This window comes from Heliangelus exortis, chromosome 5 (assembly GCF_036169615.1).
Source record: "Heliangelus exortis chromosome 5, bHelExo1.hap1, whole genome shotgun sequence".
NCBI classification, from domain to species: Eukaryota; Metazoa; Chordata; class Aves; order Apodiformes; family Trochilidae; genus Heliangelus; species Heliangelus exortis.
Window position 1 is genome coordinate 6,393,406 of NC_092426.1, and position 22,752 is coordinate 6,416,157.

Below are 22,752 nucleotides of genomic sequence, written 5' to 3' on the forward strand. Positions count from 1 at the left end.
CTTGATCCACTAACACCGTGGTTACCAGCCCATGGCACTGAGTGCCACATCCAGTCTCTTTTTAAATATCTCCAGGGATGGAGAATCCACCACTTCCCTGGGCAGCCCATTCCAATGCTTGATCACCCTCTCAGTAAAGAAATTCTTTCTAATGTCCAACCTAAACCTCCCCCGGCACAACTTTTGAGACCGTGCCCTCTTGTCTTGCTGAGAATTGCCTGGGAAAAGAGACCAAAGGTGGTCACAGTGAAGGAGGCAGAATGTTAGGGAATCACACCCTCCCTTGGACAACACTGGAGAGCTGGAGGCCCCCAGCACGCTTGTGGCTTGCCAAGACCTGCAGAGCAGCTTTTTCAACAGCTTTCAGATCCCACCAGAGGGATTTGACCTGGGCCACTTCCAGCAGGAATGTCTAATTCCTATAAAAAGGGTCAGTGTCCTCACAAGGTGTGCTGGTCTTGGCACACTTTTATACAGGTTTCTTTTTTAAATAGGAGAATTCTCTTCCATTGCCTCTTGAGCCTAAAATGATTCAACAGGATTTAAAGTTTTGATGATATAACCAATCTCACAACAGTGCACATATACCTCATTTTCTTCAGAAACAAAGCTTAAAAATACCCCAACAAAACCAAATAAAAATAAAAGCCACATCAGAATAAGGAAAGCCTAATTCATGCCTAGATGCACAACACAAAGCAAACTTTTGTAAAGGTGTTTGCAAAAAATACTATTAATTTTCACATCTCAGGGTGCATTGTAGCAAAGTAATTGCCATTTTTCTCATTGTAATGAAGGAGGCAAACTTGAGTCACATCCAGGATTTAGACACAGGATACTCCAACCCACACAGTGCTCAGATGAGTCTGCTATTTTCCTGCTTCTAAGACCAAACTACAAAATACACCCAATCTGCAGAGCACAGACACTCAGAACAGGGTTCACCTGTGAAGCCTTTGGCTGCATCTGAACTCATCCTCCAGGAGCCCTGCACAGTGGAGAGAGAGAAAAAGGTCCAGGTAGGCTGTGAGTCATTTCACCTGCAGCTAGATGTTGAAACAGGTCAGACAAGCTGTACTCTGCAATGCCTGTTTGTCTCCCGTGTCAATAGAGGGACCTTTCTGGATGTCATTTGGATGCAGACACCCTGCATTTGACGGTGGATAAGAAGTATCCAAACCCCTGCCTCTAGAGTGTAGATGTCAGGGTTTGGTGTGGATTGGGTAAAAAACCCTCCTGTAAAGCTCTTCTCTGTGTGTGTGTGTATTATACCTCTCATCTGATGCTATTTTTATTCACCCCTCAGCACTCTGGGGTGTTGCCAGTTCCCAGCTGGGATGCATTCCCCATCCGGCCTCAGAGCCCATCCAGTCCTTCCAGATAAACACTATTATTTTAAATGCTTCAGAGGGAGAAGGGGAGACAATTGCATAGAAAACCACGCCAGCCTGGCAGGTCTGAGTGAGAGCTTGTGAAAAAAACCACACTTTTTGTTTGCACTGAGCAATGAGACGAACCACTAATGGGAAAGACAAAGTCCCCCTGCTCTTACCCTGCTCCCTGGCAAAACCCTCCAGCTGGTCTCCCCCCAGGAAACTGGAGCCCACCTGGGATGGCTGTGGCTGCTCTCATCCAAGCACCCTTTTGCAATTGCAAATTTCACTCCACTGCCAGATGCTGCAGCTGCAGGACCAGTCCTTCTCACTGTGACTTGTGATGAAATGCTATGGAAAGAAAACCCTTCCCAGGACATGGCTCTCAGGTGAGTCAAGGATGTTTCATCCCTCAGGCCTTGAGGATAAACCCTCTCTATGTGCCTTCAGCTGTCAAACAGAACATATCGAGGGGACTTTTTCAATATTCTCAAAACTGGCTCCAAAACTGAAGTGATTTTAAATCCAGGCAGGTCACAGAGAACAGGATTCACTATTAATACTTATATTTAAAAGTTTTTAAATCTTATATTTTCAGATTCTAGATTTTTTTTTAAATAATTTTGAAGATGTTAACTTCCTTAAATGTAAAAAGTTAAACTATCAAAAGAATGGATGGGAATTAATGAATAAGAAATTACTATGTATGAGCCCTGAGTTTGTAATTAGGCAAAATCTGGAGCCCTGGGGATTGGGCTAGCAGGACTGTGAAATGCAGTCAGGGTGACAGAAGAGCCATGGGCCATTAGTTCTTCACCTGAAAGTCCAGCCTGTGAACCCCAGAGCAAGCCAGAGCTGGTGTCAACACATTCCTTCCTTTGGGATGGGTGGGAGAAGCTGCTGCCATGCACTGTGGATGGACTCACTGTGTCTGCACTGACTCCAGGTCTTGAAAATCTGTTTCATTGCAGGTTTACTGCCCTTCCAAAGGAGTGAGGGTGATGGCAGCATGATGATGCAATTCCAGATCTTGACCCCAAGTTTGGATTAACACCTCGTCTTTGGTCGAGGCTTGGCAAGGGTGTAGGAGCAGGCAGCCTGGATGGGAAGATCAACCCAGCAAGACCAGCACAGAGCCAGCAAGGAGCACTGGCTCCAACCCAGCTTCCATTAGCAGCTTTTCAGTGTGGCTCAGACAGGAGAGCTGCCCCTGACTGCCACGTCCTGCCCTGGCAGGAGTCTCTGAAACTGAGAGGCATGGTCAGAAACCCTCTGCAGAATACACCAGTGAGAAGGAACCTGGCAGATAGGGAATGGAGCTGAAGCCAGAAAACGCCAGAGATTGCAAGGCAAGGCACCTTTGTCCAAATGCAAATGGCATTTATGCTGCTTCACCTAATTTACTCCTGTAAATCTCCATGTCCTTGTAGCTCCCTTTATTAATCTGCACTCTGAGGATGCAGAATAGATGGCCTGAAATGATGCCTTCATTCTTCTGCTGCTCCGTACGTTCCTCAGACAGCTTTACTTTGATGTGAAATTCAGCCTCACAAACAAATTGGTCTAACAACTCTTTTAATTGCTCTCCACTAAATTCTCCTTAATCCTCCTGTCCCAGGAACTGTTTTGTGTTAAACCACTGCTCTATCTGCGTGTGGGAAAGGAATTGCTGTCCTTGGCTGTGCAGTGAAAATGACTGCTGAGCAATTAGTTAATCTCTGGGATAGGAATGCCTCACTAAACAGTCTTTCATGCTGGATTTTGGAGGAAAAGAAGATTTTTGTAGGTTAGTCTGCTGGCTGCTTGAAAGAAACAGTAAATAATAGCCTTCCTGCAAATTTCAATTGATCCTGACTTCACAGACATAGTAGCACACAAAAGCTTGCTACCAAGCACAGTTTAATTTTTCTCTGGAGAAACTGTATTCATGCAGTTTCCTCCTAAGTGATTATAGAATTTACTTGTAAGAGATGTGAAGATTTTCAACCTGAGTAACAGTGATGTCACTTCAAGGAAAAGAGACTTAAGACGTTGTAAAAGCCCCTTTGAAGGACATTTTATGTGCAAGAAAGGGGTTAATCCTTTCATCATGACTTAAAGAGCTGCATTCCCCATGCTGCTCAGCTGAAAAAAACCAAACAAACCCCAAAGCACATAATGAGGGAGAGACCCTTCAGAAGAACCCAACAGCAGCCAATAGTTGATTTCCCAGAGCCCAGAACTTCCATCACCTCGTTACTGCTTGCTCTGTGTTCTAGAAATTGATTACCGTAGGTCAAATTTTAATCTGGTTCCAGTTTGTGTTTGCAACCAATTTGCATGGTACCCAACTACTCTTCCAGAGAGATATCTGTGCATGCTGACAGGCAATTAGGCTGATCTGCATTTGTGAATGAGGATGCATATTAAAGAGCAGCTGAGAGTTTGCCCTATCTCCCTCCTCCTTAGTATGGGTCTGAAGTTACTTTAAATCATACCTAGATTGAAGAAGAAAGAGAAGAGAAGCAAGTAGAGATCCAAGTCACATTTGTCACTTCCCCAGGGTACTGTGGATACACAGCACCCGACTGGGATTCAGGAGGATGAACTGTTCTGCTGGCCAAGCAGAAAGTCTCATGCAAATCACACTCTTCCTTCATGTCTCCATCTCTCCCAGTCGAAGAGAGAATAATAACTCTGCCCTCATTTCTACAACTGATTGGTAATCCCTCTATCACTGCTAACCATTTACTATGGACTAGGATCCACTGCTGGTTGCAGAGAGAGGCCACTGTTTTGGGCTATTGCCAAAACAGAGACAAATCATTAAAAAAAACAACCATTAACAAAGGGCCCAAGGCACTGCTGCACTAAGACATCCAGGGCAGTGCACAACAGATATACAAAGCCACATGAAGTCCTTTCCTGATGCTCTGATGCATCAGTCAGACCTTGATGAAGGGTAGCACTGACACCCACACTGCAGGCAAGGATCTCTCAAGTCTCTCAGCTTGAGTGATGGGCACTGATTCTTCAAAATGGTGTGAGTACAGATTTAACTGAGCACATGCTGAGCTAAGGAGTCAGACAGCCAAAAGCAATGCCAAAGTCTCTCACCCAGGTTGTGCAATTGCACACATTTACACCAAAAAAGAAGAGCATTTTTTGAGAGCAGCTCAGTCTCCCAGTTTAGGAGCTCTCCTGTTTTTCATGTCACCTTGACCTGAGAACCTCCTGCCCATATATTCAGCTCTAACAGATACCTCCTTCTCTTTGTACCCCAGGGGAAAACAATACATGGGTTTTCTGTTGCTGCAGGCTTAGCTGTTGTATCTGACACCTGCTGGGCTCTGTGTTTCTGCTTGGAAAGGAATGCTGAAGAAGGGCTCTGTGAACCTTTGGAAGTGGGGAACTTTGCTGTGTTTTTTAAACAAGACTATGGACTTGAAACTGATCACTTCTTTTGCTCCTTTGCCCTCACTGTTTTCTGTTTTGTTTGCTGTAACCAAACAGCAGACGCCTTTGCATGCTTCAGAACAGCCTGATTCAGACCTGTTTCTCCAATACTAACAAAGCCATCAAAAGGTACCTTCCACACACAGAATTATTTAAAATAATAACACAGAAAGTCTAATTTACAGATTTGTGGCATTTTTCAACTGGGATCTATGGCTGGTTGGCTTAGTAAAGGGTCATCCCATTTCAGGGAGGAATTATTGATCTATGAGTACTCAGAAGAGACTGAACTGTGACCACGACCCAAAGAGACACAGTCCCTCCTATGGGGCTCCTGCCACAACTGGGGGCAACCCAGCTTTACCCTCCTAATTCCTTTTCAGGACCCTAAATCCTATACTGAACTCAATCCAAAGACCAAATTGGACTGCAGAGTGGAAATACTTTGTTGAATCAGGACCTAATTTGTTTTCTGTATACACCACAGAGATGGTTAAACATGGGGAAACTGAGCAGAGACCAATTTGAGGATAACCACTGCAGTGTAACTATTACTGAGTAGTGTCTCTTGGGGACTGTTGTTCTCCCTCACTGCTTATTGGGATAATGTCTTCCTGTACTCCATAACAACTTTACCATGTAAACAAGTCGAGCCTGGGTTGGTCATTTGGTGGGTAAGCAAACTAAATGGTCCCTCCTGCTATATGCATCTTTGTACCAGTCTCCCCTTCTTGCAGATGACCTCTCATTGCAGAGTATGAAGTGATCATCTCTCCTTCCCCTCCTTCTCCTTCTCCTTCTCCTTCTCCTTCTCCTTCTCCTTCTCCTTCTCCTTCTCCTCCTTCTCCTTCCCCTTCTTCTCCTTCTCCTGCTCCTGCTCTTCTTCATGTTCCTTCTCATGCTCCTTCCCATACTCCTGCTCCTCCCTTCCCATTTTCCTTCCCTTTCCCCTTTCCCATTTCCTTTCCATTTCCTTTCTCTTCGGCTTTCCCTCTCCCTGCCTCTTTCCCTCTCTCTTCCCCTTTCTTTACTTCTTCCCCTTACTCTTCCCCTTCCTCTTCTCTTTCCCCTTCCTGAGGGCAGTTATCAGAGGGAACAGAGGATAGAAAAGGCACTTCTCCTACTTCTTTGCCTGGCACTGAAGCAGAGAGAAGATCAGGCTTCTAGTGCTCTCGTTGGACTTTCTTTCCTCTCATCTTGCAGATGGTTTTGGCTCTCTACAGCACTGAACTCCTGCAAGAAGGGAAGCTGAGGTCCATATACAGACTACTGTGGATTTCCAGACCTTTGGAAAGAAGAGCCCTTCAGAAGGCTAAAAACCCAAGATTGGCTAATTCAAGATCTCCCACTGGATCTGGAGAAGAGCCCTAGCAAAGACGACCACCACTCACCACAACAAACCCTCCATGACTATTAGCACTCCACACTGATGTAAGGAGTTGGTGATATATACCATTAAGTGTGAACTTAGACCATGCTGCCACCACCAGTCCTGCCAGCACATCCCCACGAGGAACCCTGCGGCTCAGGAGTTTCAGGGGGCCTCCCACTACCTCCCAGCCCAGCTGCTGGGTGATGTGCTCACTGCCAGACAGTGCCCCTTCAGCAGGACAGGCTCCAACCAGATCAGGCAGAATTGGTCCTTGCAAACTTACACTGGCCATTGGATCAATATGTGCTATTGGCACTGGGGTAGTGACACGTCAGCAAGCAGCACAGTCAATTGCTTCAGGCTTTGTGGTGGTGGAGATGAATTACAGGCTGTGCATTTTATTACAGATTATTTAAAAAAAAAGAAACTCCCCAAAGCAAGCAGCCTTCACTTTGCTCAGCATAGCACCTCCTAAGCATGATGCACTTCTGAGCATAAATAGGGAAAGATAGTTCAAAGCCTCCAGGTGACAGAGAGGTGGCTCAGTCTTGCAGAAAGCTGCAGAAATGGTGCTATCTGGGATGGGGAAAATGCCAAAAGACTTTTCAATATGCTCTTCAGCCTGATTTAACTGGGAACAGAAGACCAATCATCAATATTAATATGCAGTACTAATCTATCACTCTTCTTTCCCTGTACTGAATCCCCTGAATCCTACTGGTGATAGTAGGATTCATGTTGTAGGTTTCATGTTGATCTGGCCTCTTCTGCCAGATGCCAAAGCCAAGGCACAGAGTTCATGTAGAACTTGCCCAGGGTCACTGAGCTGCTCAGTGGATGGGAGAGGGATGGAACCAAGGTTTCCAGTCCAGGGCCCCCACAGCAGAAAAATCCATGCTGCAAAAAGATTAACCATACTAAGATATCTATTAAAGTAAAATAAAATTATTAATAATTTTCTTTCCACTACTGTCCAGTCTGGGAAATATAGTTCTGGATTTAAAATACCTGAAAGGGCTCGACTGTAACTACATACTGAAATTAAATCCAGTCCAGGACAACTTTACTACTGTTCTGGTTTATGCTGGAAGAGGGATGGGGAGGTGGGCAGCACTATCTCTGCTTATTTGTTCTTAATCAAATGAAAAATATCATAATCTTCATGTTTGGTTTCTGGCAAGCCCTACCGCTGAAAGGCTCTGTATTCCTGCATGTTCCTAGCACAAAGCTGCACAGAATATGGACCCAGAGGATTTGCAGAATTAGTATTTTGTTCTCTCTGTTTTTTGCCTCTTACAGGTTTCTGCCTCAAGACCAAATGGTCTCAATAGATGCCTAATAGAGACACTCCATTTACAAAGTAATACATCAGTAAAGAATTGAAAATTGTTCCCAATATAAAATATTCCCTCTTCTCTACATTAAGTGGAAATTTAAATTAATTTGAATCATTATGGCTTGTTTTTTTTCCTTAAATACTACTGTACCAGACTATAAAGTGCCTGAAATTTAATCTGAAGTCTTTATAACTGGAAAAGTGTTTTATAACTGAAAGCTTGTTGATTTTTTTCATCTGTATCCACTGGTCTAACAAAAGATAACAGCATTTGCTATCAGCCTTGCTTCTAACATTGAGAATTTTCTACCTGGCTTTCAGAAACTTTGGTTTTACACAGAATGTGCTATCAGCTATTCTGTTTGTTCACTTCATCATTTTCAAGGTTTTGTTAATTTATTGAAAAGCTTTTAAGAGCGGGAGCATCAATTAAAAGAATGAAGTTCCAGAACCATGCCATGTAGAACACCATGAGCTTTGTTTGGAAATGATGAGTCAGAAATGAAGAAATAATTTTAAAGGGGAAAACATAGCAACAACAGACCCAAAGGAAAGGGGTCAGTGGGCAGCCTCTGTGCCTCAAAGAGCCAAGGCACACTTATTTTATCTTGCCAGATCACAAAACAGGGAGGTAAAAGGTGCTGCTTTGTCATTGACACATTCCTCAACTCAACCAGGTGGAATAGTGATGACTGGTTTGGTGGGGGGAGCCACTGACACCAGATACAAACTCATTCAGCTCCAGGGTAGAGCATTCCCAAGCAGAGCAGATTCAGGCTGATGGCTGGGAAGTCATTTGCTTGTTTCCTATTTGCTTCTAGATACCAGTCAACAACTTTTTAAATGCCTGTGGATCTCAAAGTGAGGGCACATCTGTGCCACACCACAGGGAAGGGCCCAAGGGCCTCTGCTGATGTATGGTGGTGTTCCCCAACAGGATTCATAACCTGGCTCTCCTGCTTTCCAGCCCAAAGCTGCACTGTGGTTCTGCTTTGAGCCATCCAGCCATGCCAAAATCTCCTCAGGGTCACTTATTTTCCTTCTTGACCAGTAAATATGGCCCGTATCAGAGAACACTGAACCTACTGGGAACAACTTCAGGGAAGTGCTCCCAGTGCTCAGTCCCTTTCTACAGATTCCATGGATGAAACCTGAACTCAAATTACTCCTGGATGTAGCCCTGTGCCTACTTTTCCTGTGGGATGCCCTGCAAACAAAGCCACAGGAGAATGAGCTGGGGCAATTCAGCATCTCACATCTCTGCTTCTCAGCACAAAGACACCAGCATAGAATCCACCAGCAGTGTGATCTGGCAACTCTTTTAAACTGAAATCAAGGCTTGAAAAAGATTAACACCTCTAGCAGATCTGACTACCTGAAAGGCAGGATCAGCTCACTGCATAACAGATGTGAAGTAATTCAGTTAAACCACTGGAAAATCCCAATTTAACAGGAAAAAAAAAAAAAGACCAACAATGTAGTATTTAAACTTATACTTCATTTAACTATAGAAAGCTCTGTGAAATAACCTTAACAAGCATCCCTGTGCTTTTTCAAGCTCTCACCCAGTGGAGCTAAAATGTTCCAAGTTGAGAGCTCTCCATTGGCAGTGTGTAAGTAAGGAGTGCTGGCTGCTGAAATATACTGTAATTGCCTTCAGTATGATCCCAGGCAGGGCTTCAGTGGGGAGGAACTCTTTCAGGAACAAAAAAAAAAAAAAGACCCAAGACAGAAGCATGGAAACATTAAAGAGTATCCAGTCTAGAAGAAATATGTGAAGAGGATGTGCTCCTTTCACCTAAGCATGACCTTTTAGCCAAAAGTGCTTGGAGCAGAGCTGCCACTGAGGGTGTTTTAGATCAAAAGATTAAAGGAATTACAGTTTTTCAGAGGCATCTAATCGTCAGCAAAGCAGGGGCCTTCAATTGATGGCATAATCAAATGAAAGAATTTTAGAGAGCAAAGACTCCATTTCAATGATGTTGCTAAATGTTTCCTCATCCCCAAATCTGCACCAGTGAAGAGCTCTTCCTTTTTGGGGCAGAAAGTCTAGGAAAATCACTCACAGGCTAGAAAGAAGAGTTATCCACAAACTAGTGAGCTTCCTACAACAGCATGGAAATACTGCATGAGCCATGCCAAACTTCAACACAAAGAAGCACACTGTTCCCTGAAGGTTACTTGGGCAGAAATGAAGTTGCTAATGAAAGTTGCATCTGAGCTTCTTGCAGGCAAACCCAGTGGGTTGCCTACATGACAAACACCCAGGGAGGATGAAGTGCTCTGCCTGTCCCCAAAGGGCCCATTAGAGGTATTTTTCTAATCTCAGAAGATGTGACTGAGGAACTCAGTGAGTGGTGACTCTGCAGAGCTTTTTGTTTCTTTCTGAAGGGTATCAGCAAGAGGACAAAGAGACAGCACAGAAGAGTTAACTAATGGGGTTATGGGGATGGGATAAACAGATGGTGTGGTGAAGAGCCATTTCCTTCCCATTTACATGCTGACTGCATTAAATCAGTCCCTGGGATTTCATGGCAATAAGCTCCCCCCTTCTACATCCTAGTTGTGGGTATCCTTCTGCTGTGTCCCAGCATATAGTCTCAGAGGAAAGGTCCTCCAATTTTCTTCATGTGATTCTTAGTGATCTTCCCTAAAATCTGTATCACAGCCATCACCTCTCTTCCAAATAGAAATCTCTATAAAGGTCATAAGCACTGTTGTATATTTTTATCTATGTATTCAGGCACTGACACAGGATGCTCCTTAGGGGCTGAGCCTGCTGTTTTTGCAGCCTCAGCTTATCTCATTGCTCCAGACCCAAACAAATTAGTCTGTAATCCTCAGTATTGTATATTTCGGCAAATCTGGCTTTAAAAGTGATCAGAAATGACCTCCTCATATAAAATTGGAGCCAGCCCAGTTGATTTGTCCCCTCTCCCTGTCTGGGGCTAGTACGAAAACCTTGTACCTGCACAAATAACAAGTCACTGCAATCAATAACATTGATGATTCTGTACTTCCCCATTTGTGACTGTGCTGCACCCTATTTACACACTGTGTGTATCCTTTCTACCATTCCCTGTACACACAGAATTAACAAAACACCAGGTGGTACAGGGCAAATGCTGCTTCAGGGGTGCTGAGAGACACCAGACAGAAGCACCACCTCCATCTCTGCTACTTTTTAATCTTAAACCTTACATTCATTTCTCAGGGGTCCTTTTGACCTCTGAGACTTTGGCTAAAGCACCCTCTCTGTTTTTTCTCTGATTTGACTTTTTTTCTGCTGTCTGAAAAATCAAGCTAACCTTAAGCCTCCCACACCAGACACCAGTTTTTCAGTCACTTTCTTCTATGAAAGCCTCATCCAGACAGTTCTAGAAAGCTGACTCTTCTCAGCGAGGTCTGGTGCCCACCTTAGATGCTAGAGGTTACCTACAGATGTGTCACTTTGCCAGATATGCCACTCACAAGGCAGGGCTGATCCGTGGAGAAAGAGCATCTGCCCACAAGAAGGTTGGTGAGGTTAAAGAAAACTGCTGGGGATTTTGCAAGGTCAGTCTTGGTCCCAGCTGAATCCTTACCTACCCTATTAGCAGCTTTCTGGCACGCTGGACCAAATTTGAGCACAATTGCTTTGGAAATAAGCTCTTCATGGGAGACATTACTGAAGGACCACAGGGTAAACGATGCCTTGGTTCAAACTTTTTGACAAATGCTTGAAGTTGTTGTCCAGGTTTTGGCTGGGATAAAGCTATTTGGCTGATGATCCATGAGAATTAGCCAGGCATCTGTTCAGGACATCAATGCATGGCTCCGGTGAGCTTGTAAATTATTATTCATGTACTTCTGAAGAAGACCTTGAGGTTATTGGCTAAATGTTTTAATAAATGAAAACAGGGATACATGAAAAACATGCATGATTCAGTTGTTCTGTTTACATTTCTACTGTAGCCTTCTCCAGCAGGAGGGTTAATACAGCTTGGGAGAAGGACAGGGGTCAGACATGACTGAGCTGCTTTGAACTAGGAACTGTTCCATTTAAAAATGGATTTGCCTTAGACACAGGATGGAGATGGAAATTCATTACAACAGCAGCTGATGAAGGAAGGCAGAATCAATGAAGACAGTGAGACCAGACACAGAAATTTAGTGCTAAGATGCCAGGATGCTCTCATATGTTCAGGGACACGGAGAGGGAAAAGTGGATGTCTGTGCACCAAGGGGCAAGTAATGGGCACAAATCACAAAGCAAGAGTAATCTTAATAAAAATGCCACATTTCAGCTGACTGATAAAACAACCCATTTCAAAATGGCTGTTCTTTGCTGCTATTAACTGCTGCTCACATTTTTAAGGGAGTGCAAAGTGTTTTGGACTCTAAGAAAAAGCCAAAGCCTGTAACTTTTGCAACAGGGAATAAAAACCAGAAGACAATGGACTGCTTCCAACAGGGCATGGAGCAGTAAGTGCCCCTGCTCTGGGGGTACAATGACTGATGGAAATAGTTAGATAGGAAGCACTATAGAAAATCTTTTTGGAAGCTGAGACAGCTTCATGGAATACTAATAAAATAATTTAAAAATCACCTAAAAGTCGGAGGGGAAGTCCCAAAGTACAAAATCTCACTGACAGTTTAATTAATGGACTAAAGAAAATCAGTTATTATATCAGTTATATTATAACTGCTTACACTACACTCCTTTCTGTGACACTAATTTACACCTGAAAGCTATATTAGCTTTTTGTTACCTTTAGGAAGGGAAACAAGACCAAGGGCTGTTAAAATAAAAAAATAAAAATAAAACAAACAAACAAAAAAACCCCAAAACAAAACCATGGATCAGTCATATACATTCCTTCCTAAACACACAGATTTTTGCCTTTCAGCAAGTTGCTCAGAAGTGTAATAATAGGGAACTCAGCTTATTCTGGTGATTCCCAGAATCCATCCCTCCCAACAGCTATGCCCACCTCATGTATGTATGTAAAAATTGCTCCTCCAGATCTCCTTTGCATAGGACCCAAACTGAGGCAGCTTGGCTGACAATTAAAAAAGGCACAGTCAATCAGCCATCATTAAGTTGGAAGTGACAGGCTGGGTTTTATTTTTAACTAAAACTAGAGGGATTTGTGCAAGTTTCTCCACAAAGTTTCTCTTGCACTTTGTGCACAGTTTTTCACTTTCCTACGTGCACTGTTTTTTTACTGTAGGAGGCAGCCCAAAAATAGCATTTGACGTCAGGTTTTGTCATCTAGGATTTGCAGGGCTGCAATGATTATCACATGCTGAGCCAGCACATTTGGGGATTATTGCATTTGGGAAGTGTGTGCTGTGAAACAATAGATGGATGGACTTATACTTGCACAGCAAAGAAAGACCTTATGCAGGGAGTTTTATTTAGCATTTTAAAAGATTCTAGTATGTAACTGGCAAGGAGCCTTTTTATGCAAGCCAAGGCAAAAAACCTGCTTGGAGAGGGGGAAGCAAGAATAAAATTAGTGCTCCCTCCAATGCAAAACAGTTGTGAAACCATTACTGATCATTCCTAGATTGAACAAAACTCATCCCATCCTGGACAGAGCCAGAAAACTCCCACCTGCTTCTCGTGAAGCCTACTGGAATTCACTCATATGATCCCAATGAACAAGCAGAAGTTTTCTTTCCCCAGCCATGGTTCTGGATGCATTGCAACTGGCATTCCCAAATTTAGGCTTGGGAAGTGAGGAGCCTGGTATAGAATCTCATTTTTATACGTGCAAGTCATGCTGTGCTGCGTTCCTAAAACTTCTGGAGTACAGCTCCAGGAAGCAACAGTGGAAGCAACCAGAACACTTGAAATTAATCATCTCAGTTCTGTTGCATTTGCCCCTATTTCATGCTAAGATGCCAGTGGCCACAGCATTGGGCACAATTCTGCATCAGGGATGTGCCCACAGCAGGGAACCACCTGCAGCAGCGGGAGCTCCTGGACACATTAAGGGCATCACAAAATAAATTGGCTCCTCTCAGCAGTTGTATAAATGCATCTGTAATACCCCCACAGCTTCTGAGGCACCAGGGGAAGCACACAAAGCTATGGGAAGATGGGCTCTGTCTACTGCAGAGGGAAACCTGATCAATTCACTCAGGCCGCTGCTGGCCAAGCTGCTGGTGCCTGTGTTCATCACAACATCAAACCACAGGGGGGTTTGATGATAAAAACCTTCCTAACCAGCAATCAAAGATGAAAGGGCAATGTTGCTTCCCACTGCACCACACGTTCCCTCCCCTAGTGTAGCAGCTGGAAAAGATTAAAAGCATCAATTTTTATCGATGAGGGGAGGTAAACACAAAATATTTATTTTTTTAATATTTACAAGCTTAAAAATAGTAAACTTTTGATTTATGTTTTCATCACTAGTCAAGTCCTGTGCAAACAGTACTGCCCTGAACTGATATTAGCAGACAGCCTGCAGAAGGCTGAGTCAACTACCAAGAGTCTCTTAATTATGACAGTTTTCTAAACAAAGAAATTGTATGAATTCACAAAAAGCATATTGTCCATCTGGATCTTCATTCTAAGGTAGTTTACACCTTTGCTATCCCATGGGCACTGCCCATCCCTGACATTTCCTGTCTAATGGTCTTTCCACACCTAAGTAAATCACTCCATTTGCACTGCCTACCTGAAGAAGAGATGCTTATACCTTTTGCTAGGGTAAGTCAGCAGCATGCCTTTTATAACAGCTGCTGTGCAGAAAGCACTTTTCTTTTTTTTTTTTTTTTTTTTTTTGCAGCCATACCATGCTGTTCAAAGCTCCTTGAATGAAAAGCATGCAAAATTGCCTTTCATTTCACAGCAAAAAAACAACAGTAAAATAATGGCCTGACAAACAAGATCAAATGCCCTTTTGATTTAGATTTAGACAGAGAAGCTACATGCCCAGGAAAAAATAAGTCTACCGCTGTAATACCAAACGATTATCAGAACTGGGCTCAGTCCTACTTTTTACAGAGCTGGCAGTGCTTTGCCTCTCACTCTAACAGAAGCATAGTCAGGATGTCTGAGAAGGTATTTAATTTAGAGATTATATTCAGAATAAAACAGGGACCTGCTGGGACCCTGTGGGATTAATGTGGCTCTGAAACACTATTAAAGATGATAAGATGATAGTGCCTTGGTTAATCTCTGCATCTGCCTGCAGTCTAAAGGCAAAATATATGAATCCAGGCATGAATCTATACCACCCCAGGTCTTCCAGAGACAGCAGGACATACACAGTGCCCAGTTTTTCAGGTAAATTTTTAACAGTCAGTAAAATACCCAAGTCCTTGTGCTGGCAAGGAGAGGAGAGATTCCAGGTTTGTCACCCACTTGTGCACCCATTGAGTCACAGCCAAGAGAGCAAACTGTGCTTGTCTCAGGATCACAGAATCATAAGATCACCAAATCCAAGCATTAACCCAATTCTGCCAAGACTGGTGCTAAACCATGACCCTCAGCACCACATCTACACATCTTTTAAACACCTCCAGGGATGGTGATTCACCCACCTCCCCGGGCAGTCTGTTCCAGTGTTTGATAACCCTTTCAAGTTTCTCCTAATATGCAATCTAAGCCTCCCCTGGTGCAACTTGAGCCCATTTTCTCTTGTCTCATCAAGGGTGAGATTCTTGAAGGAGAAACAACCTCTGTGCTCCCTCAGTGTATCTGGGGAGGGGTCCATGGGTACAACTGCTCCTGTACCCCCTGATTTTCCATGGTCCATACAACCCAAAAGGTTCCCAGCAGAGAGCACCGTAGAAGAGACGAAGACGAAGTGGCAAAATAGAGAAAGAAGGGAACAAGGCACGCAGGAAAGAGTTGGGAAAATAAAAAAAACAAAGTGAGAAAGCAAACCCACTGACAGCTTTTCCAGCAATGCTCTGCTCAGACAGCTCTCCCATGCCGTCTGGCAGAGGCATGGAGCAGGGAAGTTAATGCTGCCACAGCTTTCGCTTCCAATTTTTATACAGCTCTTCTGCTCAGCAAAGTCATGCATGGTCCTCCAAGGACTAACTTCCTTCCTTTGACTGCCTTAAACTCAAATCCCCACACCCCCAAAGAGGAGCAGAGACACAAGGAATGGCTCAGGGGGAGATGGAAGGGAAGAGCTGCAGAAAAAAACCTCCAGCCTCAGATCTGCAAGATCTCACTAAGAAGGAATCACACGGGACTCTCGATGGCAGAAGGCGCAGCATGGACTGTGCTGGGCTCTCTGCAATCACACAGCTACAAATCCACAAGAAATTGCTCCATCTTCCATATTGTTATTGCATTGGGTTTGGCATGGGTTTGGCCCAGACTCATGAGCAGTTTCTCAAGAAATTCCTGAGCACAAACCAGCCAGGGACCAGCCTCATCTGGGAGTTTTAACAAGGCCACGTTGCTGGAATGTTTGACGTGGGCTCTTCTGTGCCTTGCACATTGAATGTATGAGGTGGTACCAAATCTAAATCAGCAAAACAGATTTAGGAAATACTGCAGTGTATTGCAAATACACAGTGTACTGCAAATTAACATACTTAGAGATAGTTGTGAATGCAATGAAGCCAAACAATTAAAATTTAAAATAAAAATTGTCTTAACTGAAAGCTGCTTCCAGCATAATAAGGACTTGCAGAGTCTGGTAGGATGTGAACAAAATAAACCTGTATTGGTTTTTGAGGGAATAACTTATTTGCTCTGAAATCATGCTGAACTGCTGCTACCACTAAACTATAGGTCTTTACTTTCTAGGACAACATGTTCATATAAAAGAAGGGAAAAAAGCAGATAAGAAAAGAACAGAGAGGGACAGGGAAGGTTAGAAGCATCCTGAGATACAGTAAAACAATCTCTCCTTTCTCAGATGGAGCCGGGGAAAGAAATTTGGTGAAATAAAAGGCAAGGCTCGCCTGTGAAGAGAGAGCATGCAGTGTGCTTTCAGAGGCTCAGTCTTGCACTCCCTGGGACTCTTGCCACTGGCTCAAACCAGCAGAGGAATAAGCTGCATGTGTAAAAGAAAAGCATCAGCAGTGAGGCACGGATGAGGACTGAGTACCAGCCTAAGCATGGGCACAGAACAGGAATCCAGGACAATACTGAAGCAGCAGCTGATCTACACCACTACTCACAGCAGGTCCCTAAGCAGCATGGTCCCTGCTTCTCTACATTAATAACAATGGAGAACTTGGTTTTCTCCAATAGGTTTTGCAATCCTTGTTTATTGGGAGAAAACTCCCAATAATGGACTAAAAAAGGTGAAAAGGGATGATGGACCCATCTGTGGAGATGGGGCCACTGGGCAGAGAAGGTGCTCAGCACATCCTGCTCTGCAGTTACCCCAGGGCTTTTGGTTTGTCAGAGTTACCCAAGAACAATGCTCTGATCTCTTCCTATGTGAGCAAGTCCTCTCCACAACTGCTCACACCAAGTGTGAGCACCAGCTGGCAAAGCACAAACGGCTCCAAATCAAGCTGCCTGCAGAAGTCCTCAAGTTCAGCAGAACATGTGCAACCTTCATGCCATGCTTCCTGCCTCTGACATTGCTAACATAGCACATCATCCAGAGAGCCTTAAAAACAAAAAAGAAGGGGCATCCTGGATGAACCTTAGTATAACCTTCAGTTTTAGGAGACACGAGTGAAGAAATCAAATTAAAATAAAGCTTTTCTAAAAACTAAGTGATACAGAAATGACAGGCGATTCAGTTAAGAAACAACATGTGATGCATTAAAACTTCACAGAGAAAGACAATTTAAAAAGAAATCATTCTAATCTGAAATAGAAAGAAAAACAGGACATGTGTTAAGACAGTCTGATAGCCTCGCCCACTAAAAAGCCCCAGAGACTCACGCTGTGCTGCAGGAATTAGATAACATCAGTCTCTCAATGTTGTCCCTGGATTTAAGAGCACCAAAAGGAAAAGAAACAAGCCTCTCTGGATGGCATTTCACTACCTTAAAGGCACTCATCTCCTCACATCTCCTTGGCTGACTCTCCAGCACATCTTCCAGGAACCAATGCACCAGAGGTCCTCTTCCCTGGCTGCTCCTGACACAGTACATTTTGCTGATGGCAGAAACCAGCAGAGTGTGACCATGCACCTTGGAAGCTGTGGGGGGAATCTTTGCCTTACTGAAACAAAGGTTTTCTTGCGCAGAGCATCCTGATCCAGCAGTTAGCTGGAGATGGTGCATTCGCTGGTGTGAATGGAAGCAATGATGAGAAGAGGAAAGAAAAAGCTTTAAAAATATTTCATCTGAACACTTGTTTTCTGTGAGCACACAGTTGATAGCTGGCTGTAGGCCTCCCTTCCTGAATTTTGACTCTCAGTAAGATGTATCTACATTTATACAGGTTTGAGTCTCCTAAAAATCTGTCTTGTCTCCCCTCCTTCAGCCAAGATCCATGACTCAAGCTTGCAAAGAGGCTCTCCTCCAGCTGTGTGAAATCTTGGAAGGCACTTAATGAATTAAACATTATTAATATTCTCATCCAATATCAAAAGGAAGTAATTAACTCTTTGAAAACTCATCCTAAACACTGCTTTCTAACTTACAGTCCTCAGAGGCGGGTATGTAATTTCACCGTGATTTTCAAGATTATCTTTCCAGATTAATTCCTTTTCTCTGTTTGGAAAAAAAAAGTTTAAAGTCCTGATTCTGCCTTGGAGTGTGCATTAGTGATGTTAGATGTGCTATAAAGATTTCAGGGCATGAAACATGGTATGCTGCAATGCTCTGCAATTACAAATGAAAAGTCACCTCGCCACCCCGGGCAGGAGTGATGACTGCAGGTTGAAAAGCTTGCAGGCATGCTCATTTATGGGCTCATAAATGCAGCATGATGGCTGAGCTACCTAACACACACAAAAAAAAAAAAAGAAAAAAAAAAAAGAAAAAAAAAGAGTTGATAATAGCATGCCGAGCAGATGCCTTAAGTAGGTCACTCAACATGCTAGGCCTCTAAATGTTACTTAGGAGAGAGAAAACATTATTTTCCCACTTCAGTGTGACTTCCTCTTCCTTGTCATGTGGAACTAACCTTTTGTGCTTGGTACTATTATTAATTTTTTAGCCTTTTGAATGTCTAAACTGCTTTGCAGTCTATGGACTACCTCTAAGTGCTTGTTGAGGGGCAATGCAGCACAAACACGTGTGTGTGTGTGCACCCCCAGACATGGCTGTGTGGTTTGAAGAGCAAGCCTGATGAAAGAACAATTCTGTCTGCATGTTTTCAACACTGAGAACAGCCATTTTCTTGAGCAGAGAACCACAAGAAGTGTATTTTTGTTATAATTAAATGTCAAACCTTGTGAGTGATGACTATGTAGAAAAAGTGCTAAGTATATTTCTATTGAAATCAATTAAAGGAGACAATGATTTTCTTTCCATCTAGATTACACGACTGGAATACAAGCTGCTGCAGTACAGTGCAGCTCTGTCAGCCCAGTTTCACTGCCTGAACAACTGCATTCTATTGACAAAACTGTCCTGGGTAGCACAGGGTTTCCTAAGAGATGAACTCACTGTCAAACCCTTCTGTGCTCAACAGGGAATCAGTTTCAGCAGATACGAGGTTTGAAATAATTCCTGAACTTTATAGAACAGGACTTAGATTGTGTCCCTGGTGCTTAAAGTAGTTTGATCTGTTCTTTGCCTAGGAATGATGCGCAGAATTTTGGCAAAGCTCCTTCTGGCTCAGCACACCTTACTGCAATAGAAGTAAGACTTTACCCAAAATGTGGCAGAAATCATAGGTGGAGTTCATTTGATGTGCTGGAGGTAATTATGAGTTAGTGATCAAGGACTCTCAAAATCAAAAGTAAGGGGATGATTTTCCCATCTCAGACTGGACAGTGAAGAGTGAATAGATGATTCAAGGGCTCTGAGCAACCTGATCTAGTTGAAGATGTCCCTGCTCATTGCAGGGGGATTAGATGACCTTTAACAGTCCCTTCAATCCCAAACCATTCTATGATTCTGTGATTGCCTTCTGAAGGAACCATTCTTCATGGGCTATACAGCTGACTGGTAAGTAGCCTGGATGTCATCACCCAAGTTTTAGTGTAATGAACTGCACCCTGCACGTAACACATTGACACAACCTTTCTTGGGCTCTTCATCCACTCTCATGTAATGCCAACACATACATTTCCTTTCCTTCTGCAAAATCCAGCATTTTTTCAGAAGTGCTGCTCCTTCTTGCTTTGAGTCACTGCCCACATGGCAAAGTTCATGTACCTAACACTGAATGTACCTAACACTGAGCTGTACAGGAGGTATCTGTACTGGAGACCTGAGTGTTACCATCTGGGTGACTCCCTATGGCTGACCCCTACAAGGAACCAATTTTCCAATAAAAAGGTGCATGGGAAAGAAGAAAATCCAGAGAAACCCAGCCCTGTATGCATTCCTGGACTACAGAATTGAACTCCAGCACATTGACCTGTCAGGAAAAGATCTGTAGTGTTTTTGTGGTACACAACCTTGTGCTTATAATGGGGGAAGTCCCAGGCAGCCAGCTGAAGTGACAGGTTCACCATTTTAAGAAGAAAAGACTACATTTTGGCACAATGTACGTGGCATTATCTTGTCCCGTGCAATTACTGTCAGCAACGCCTGAGGTAGTTTCAGAGACCTGAGGGACAGACAATACCTGGTGATACATCACAGGTAGGCAAGATGGCAAGGGGCTAGGGATGCTGAAGTCAAGGCTGGGAGGACATCTTATTAACAGAGAAGTGATAAGCTAAAAGCTTCAAACCAGCTTTCAAGCCCCAAAGCCCTTGTTCAGGTCTGGAGCAAAGTTATCGAGCCTCAGGTCAGAGGTAAGCTGACAACCTGGAACCAAACCTGATTATAATTCAGCTCTTTCAGGCTCCAGCACAGAGGGGGGGGCTGCAATTCCACTGCATCTGCTTTTTGCCATGGGTATTTTGTGCCATGCTTGGTATATTAATGAGCACAAGGAATACATGAAAAAATAAAGCTCCTTTAAAGTAGCATTTCTGAAATGTTCCGTTGTGGCTAGAGAGAAAATAGGCTGAGAAAAGTAAAATTTGAACTGTGCTGAACTCCTGCTACTGTAGAGGATGAAACTGTCTTGTTAAATACTGAGGTAGCCTTGGTGCATTAGCTGGTGAGATAGGTAGAGCTCACATATATCTGCCCAAGCTAAAGCTCCAGAAAAATGTGTTTCAGCTGCCAGAGGATCACAGTTAACACTCAATAATTTATAAATCATTGTTATACGATTTCTCTATGCAAATGAAATTTCTATAACCCTCATCAATCTCCAAAAAAAATCACCATAAAGATTAAATTTTGCTGCTGCAATGCGAATTAAAGAATCCCTTAACCTGTTTTCAAGTTATGTCCTTATAGCTACTTAATTTTTAGATGGAGTGTACTTTGGAAGGACTAATGGATAGTGAGCATTGCTGATTGATTATAAAATGAGCAGGAGGCTTTAACAAGTGAGCTGTGAATGTAAAATCCATACCAAGCTTTATTAACCTGGCCATATTAAAATTCTAAACTCTGCAAGTGAGAGAAACGGGTATTAATACATACTTCTGCTGAGTACATTTTATTTATTTAACATCAATAAATTTCTCTTAGTTGGTCTATGCCATGCAGATCCACCAGACTGTCCTCTGAATTTTATCTTAGAAGGTGAGAAACTAAACCTCACCTCTGAGGAATCCAGACTCTGGGTCTATAAAATAGCACTTTTTACATTATGCAACAGGGAAAGAAAAAGCCAAAGCCCAGCAACTGTGAAGAAAAAGAAATGTAATTCATATGTCACCCTGCTAGGACTGCTGCTCAGAGCTGCAAATCTACGAGTAACTTTTATTGAGCAACATAACCAAAGAGCAACATTTATTGAAAGGCCACTTAATCTGCAATGACCTGAAAACATCAAGAGTAAATCGGGGGCTGTTAAACACTGGAAAGGGTCTTCCAGAGCGTGCCATCTCTTGGTGAGAGAAAGAGGAGAAGAAGAGCCATTGCCTTACCCGTTTCCTCAAATTGCAGGTGAGGGTGAGGTTCCTTGAGAAGGAGTTTGCAAAAGCTGTGTAGAAGTCCAACACTTTGAGCAGGGCTTCTCGTTTAATAATATGTAAATCGCAGTACGTCAGAGCCCGCACGTTGGCACAGGCGTGGGCCAGGCTGGTTTCCTTCCAGAAGATATCACCAAACACATCACCTTTACCTGAAAAAACAGAAGGACAAATTTGTTAAAAGGTGAAGCTTATGCAGTGCGCTTCAGCACACAAATAATTTCTTTTCAAACTGTCTCATGATTCCAATTATTGTCACATCAGCTGCCAGCTCTGAAAACTAATAAGGGTAAACATTCTAAAATGCACCTCAGCTGAGGTAGCTGAGAAGCTTTAGTGGTAGCCCCAGGTTTTTAAGGTATTTATAGATTACTCTGTGAAGTGTCACATAGGATAAAATCCACATTGTAAAGGTGGACAGAATTAAGTCCTTGCAGCTGCAAATGCAGGTAATAGATTTTTCAAAGGCTCCTGAATATACTAAGTACCCAGCTAATGTTCAAGTGATTGAGTATTTCTGAGGATCTGTTCCTAAGTGACTTAGGAGCCCTGTTCTCACCAAAAGCCCATGGCATTCAGGTTCCTGCATCACTAAGGCTTTGCAGTGTGGTGCAAGAGCTTCCAGGTCCCAAGGACCACATTTTAAAGGATATTTTAACATTTTTACTTAAGTGTAAGTGGCAACAATCCTATTAAAAACCCACTTAAAACTTCCCCAAGACTTTTAACCTTTAAATAACTAGCTCTTAATCTTGAGTAGATCCAGAAGTCTAGTTCTAATTCCAAATACATCCACCTAAGTAGGGGCTTATGATTGAGCCTTTATTTAAAAGCCTGCCCAGTAAGAAAGGGTTTGACTCCTTAGATACTTGCACATATAAATAACTTCAACAAGATGTGAAATTGCACCTGAAGATTATTTTTATATCAGTAGGCAGGGCAGCAAAAGAGCTGAATCTGAGGACCTGATATCATGCTGTACATTTTGAGGATTTAGGACTATCTGTAGTCGAGTCCCGTGGTCAGAAGATCTCTGGGTGTTGGAAGTGCATGAGTTGCACTCCTCTGCATTCCACAGTTTCCTTCCCCCTGCAAGGAATGCACCCCCCTGACAGCCACGTTAGGCACCAAAGCTGGACAGGTGGGGAGGATTAGGACAGC

General features: G+C 43.2%; 1 protein-coding gene across 1 annotated transcript in view; it reads right to left on the reverse strand.

Annotated features, from left to right (window-relative positions):
* KCNH5 (potassium voltage-gated channel subfamily H member 5) overlaps positions 1-22,752 on the reverse strand; it is a 155,868-nt gene that overhangs the window by 6,742 nt on the left and 126,374 nt on the right. Inside the window, exon 10 of the mRNA XM_071745317.1 lies at positions 21,547-21,743. Within this exon, the coding sequence (XP_071601418.1) occupies positions 21,547-21,743 (197 nt within the window). The remainder of the gene's footprint in view (positions 1-21,546; positions 21,744-22,752) is intronic.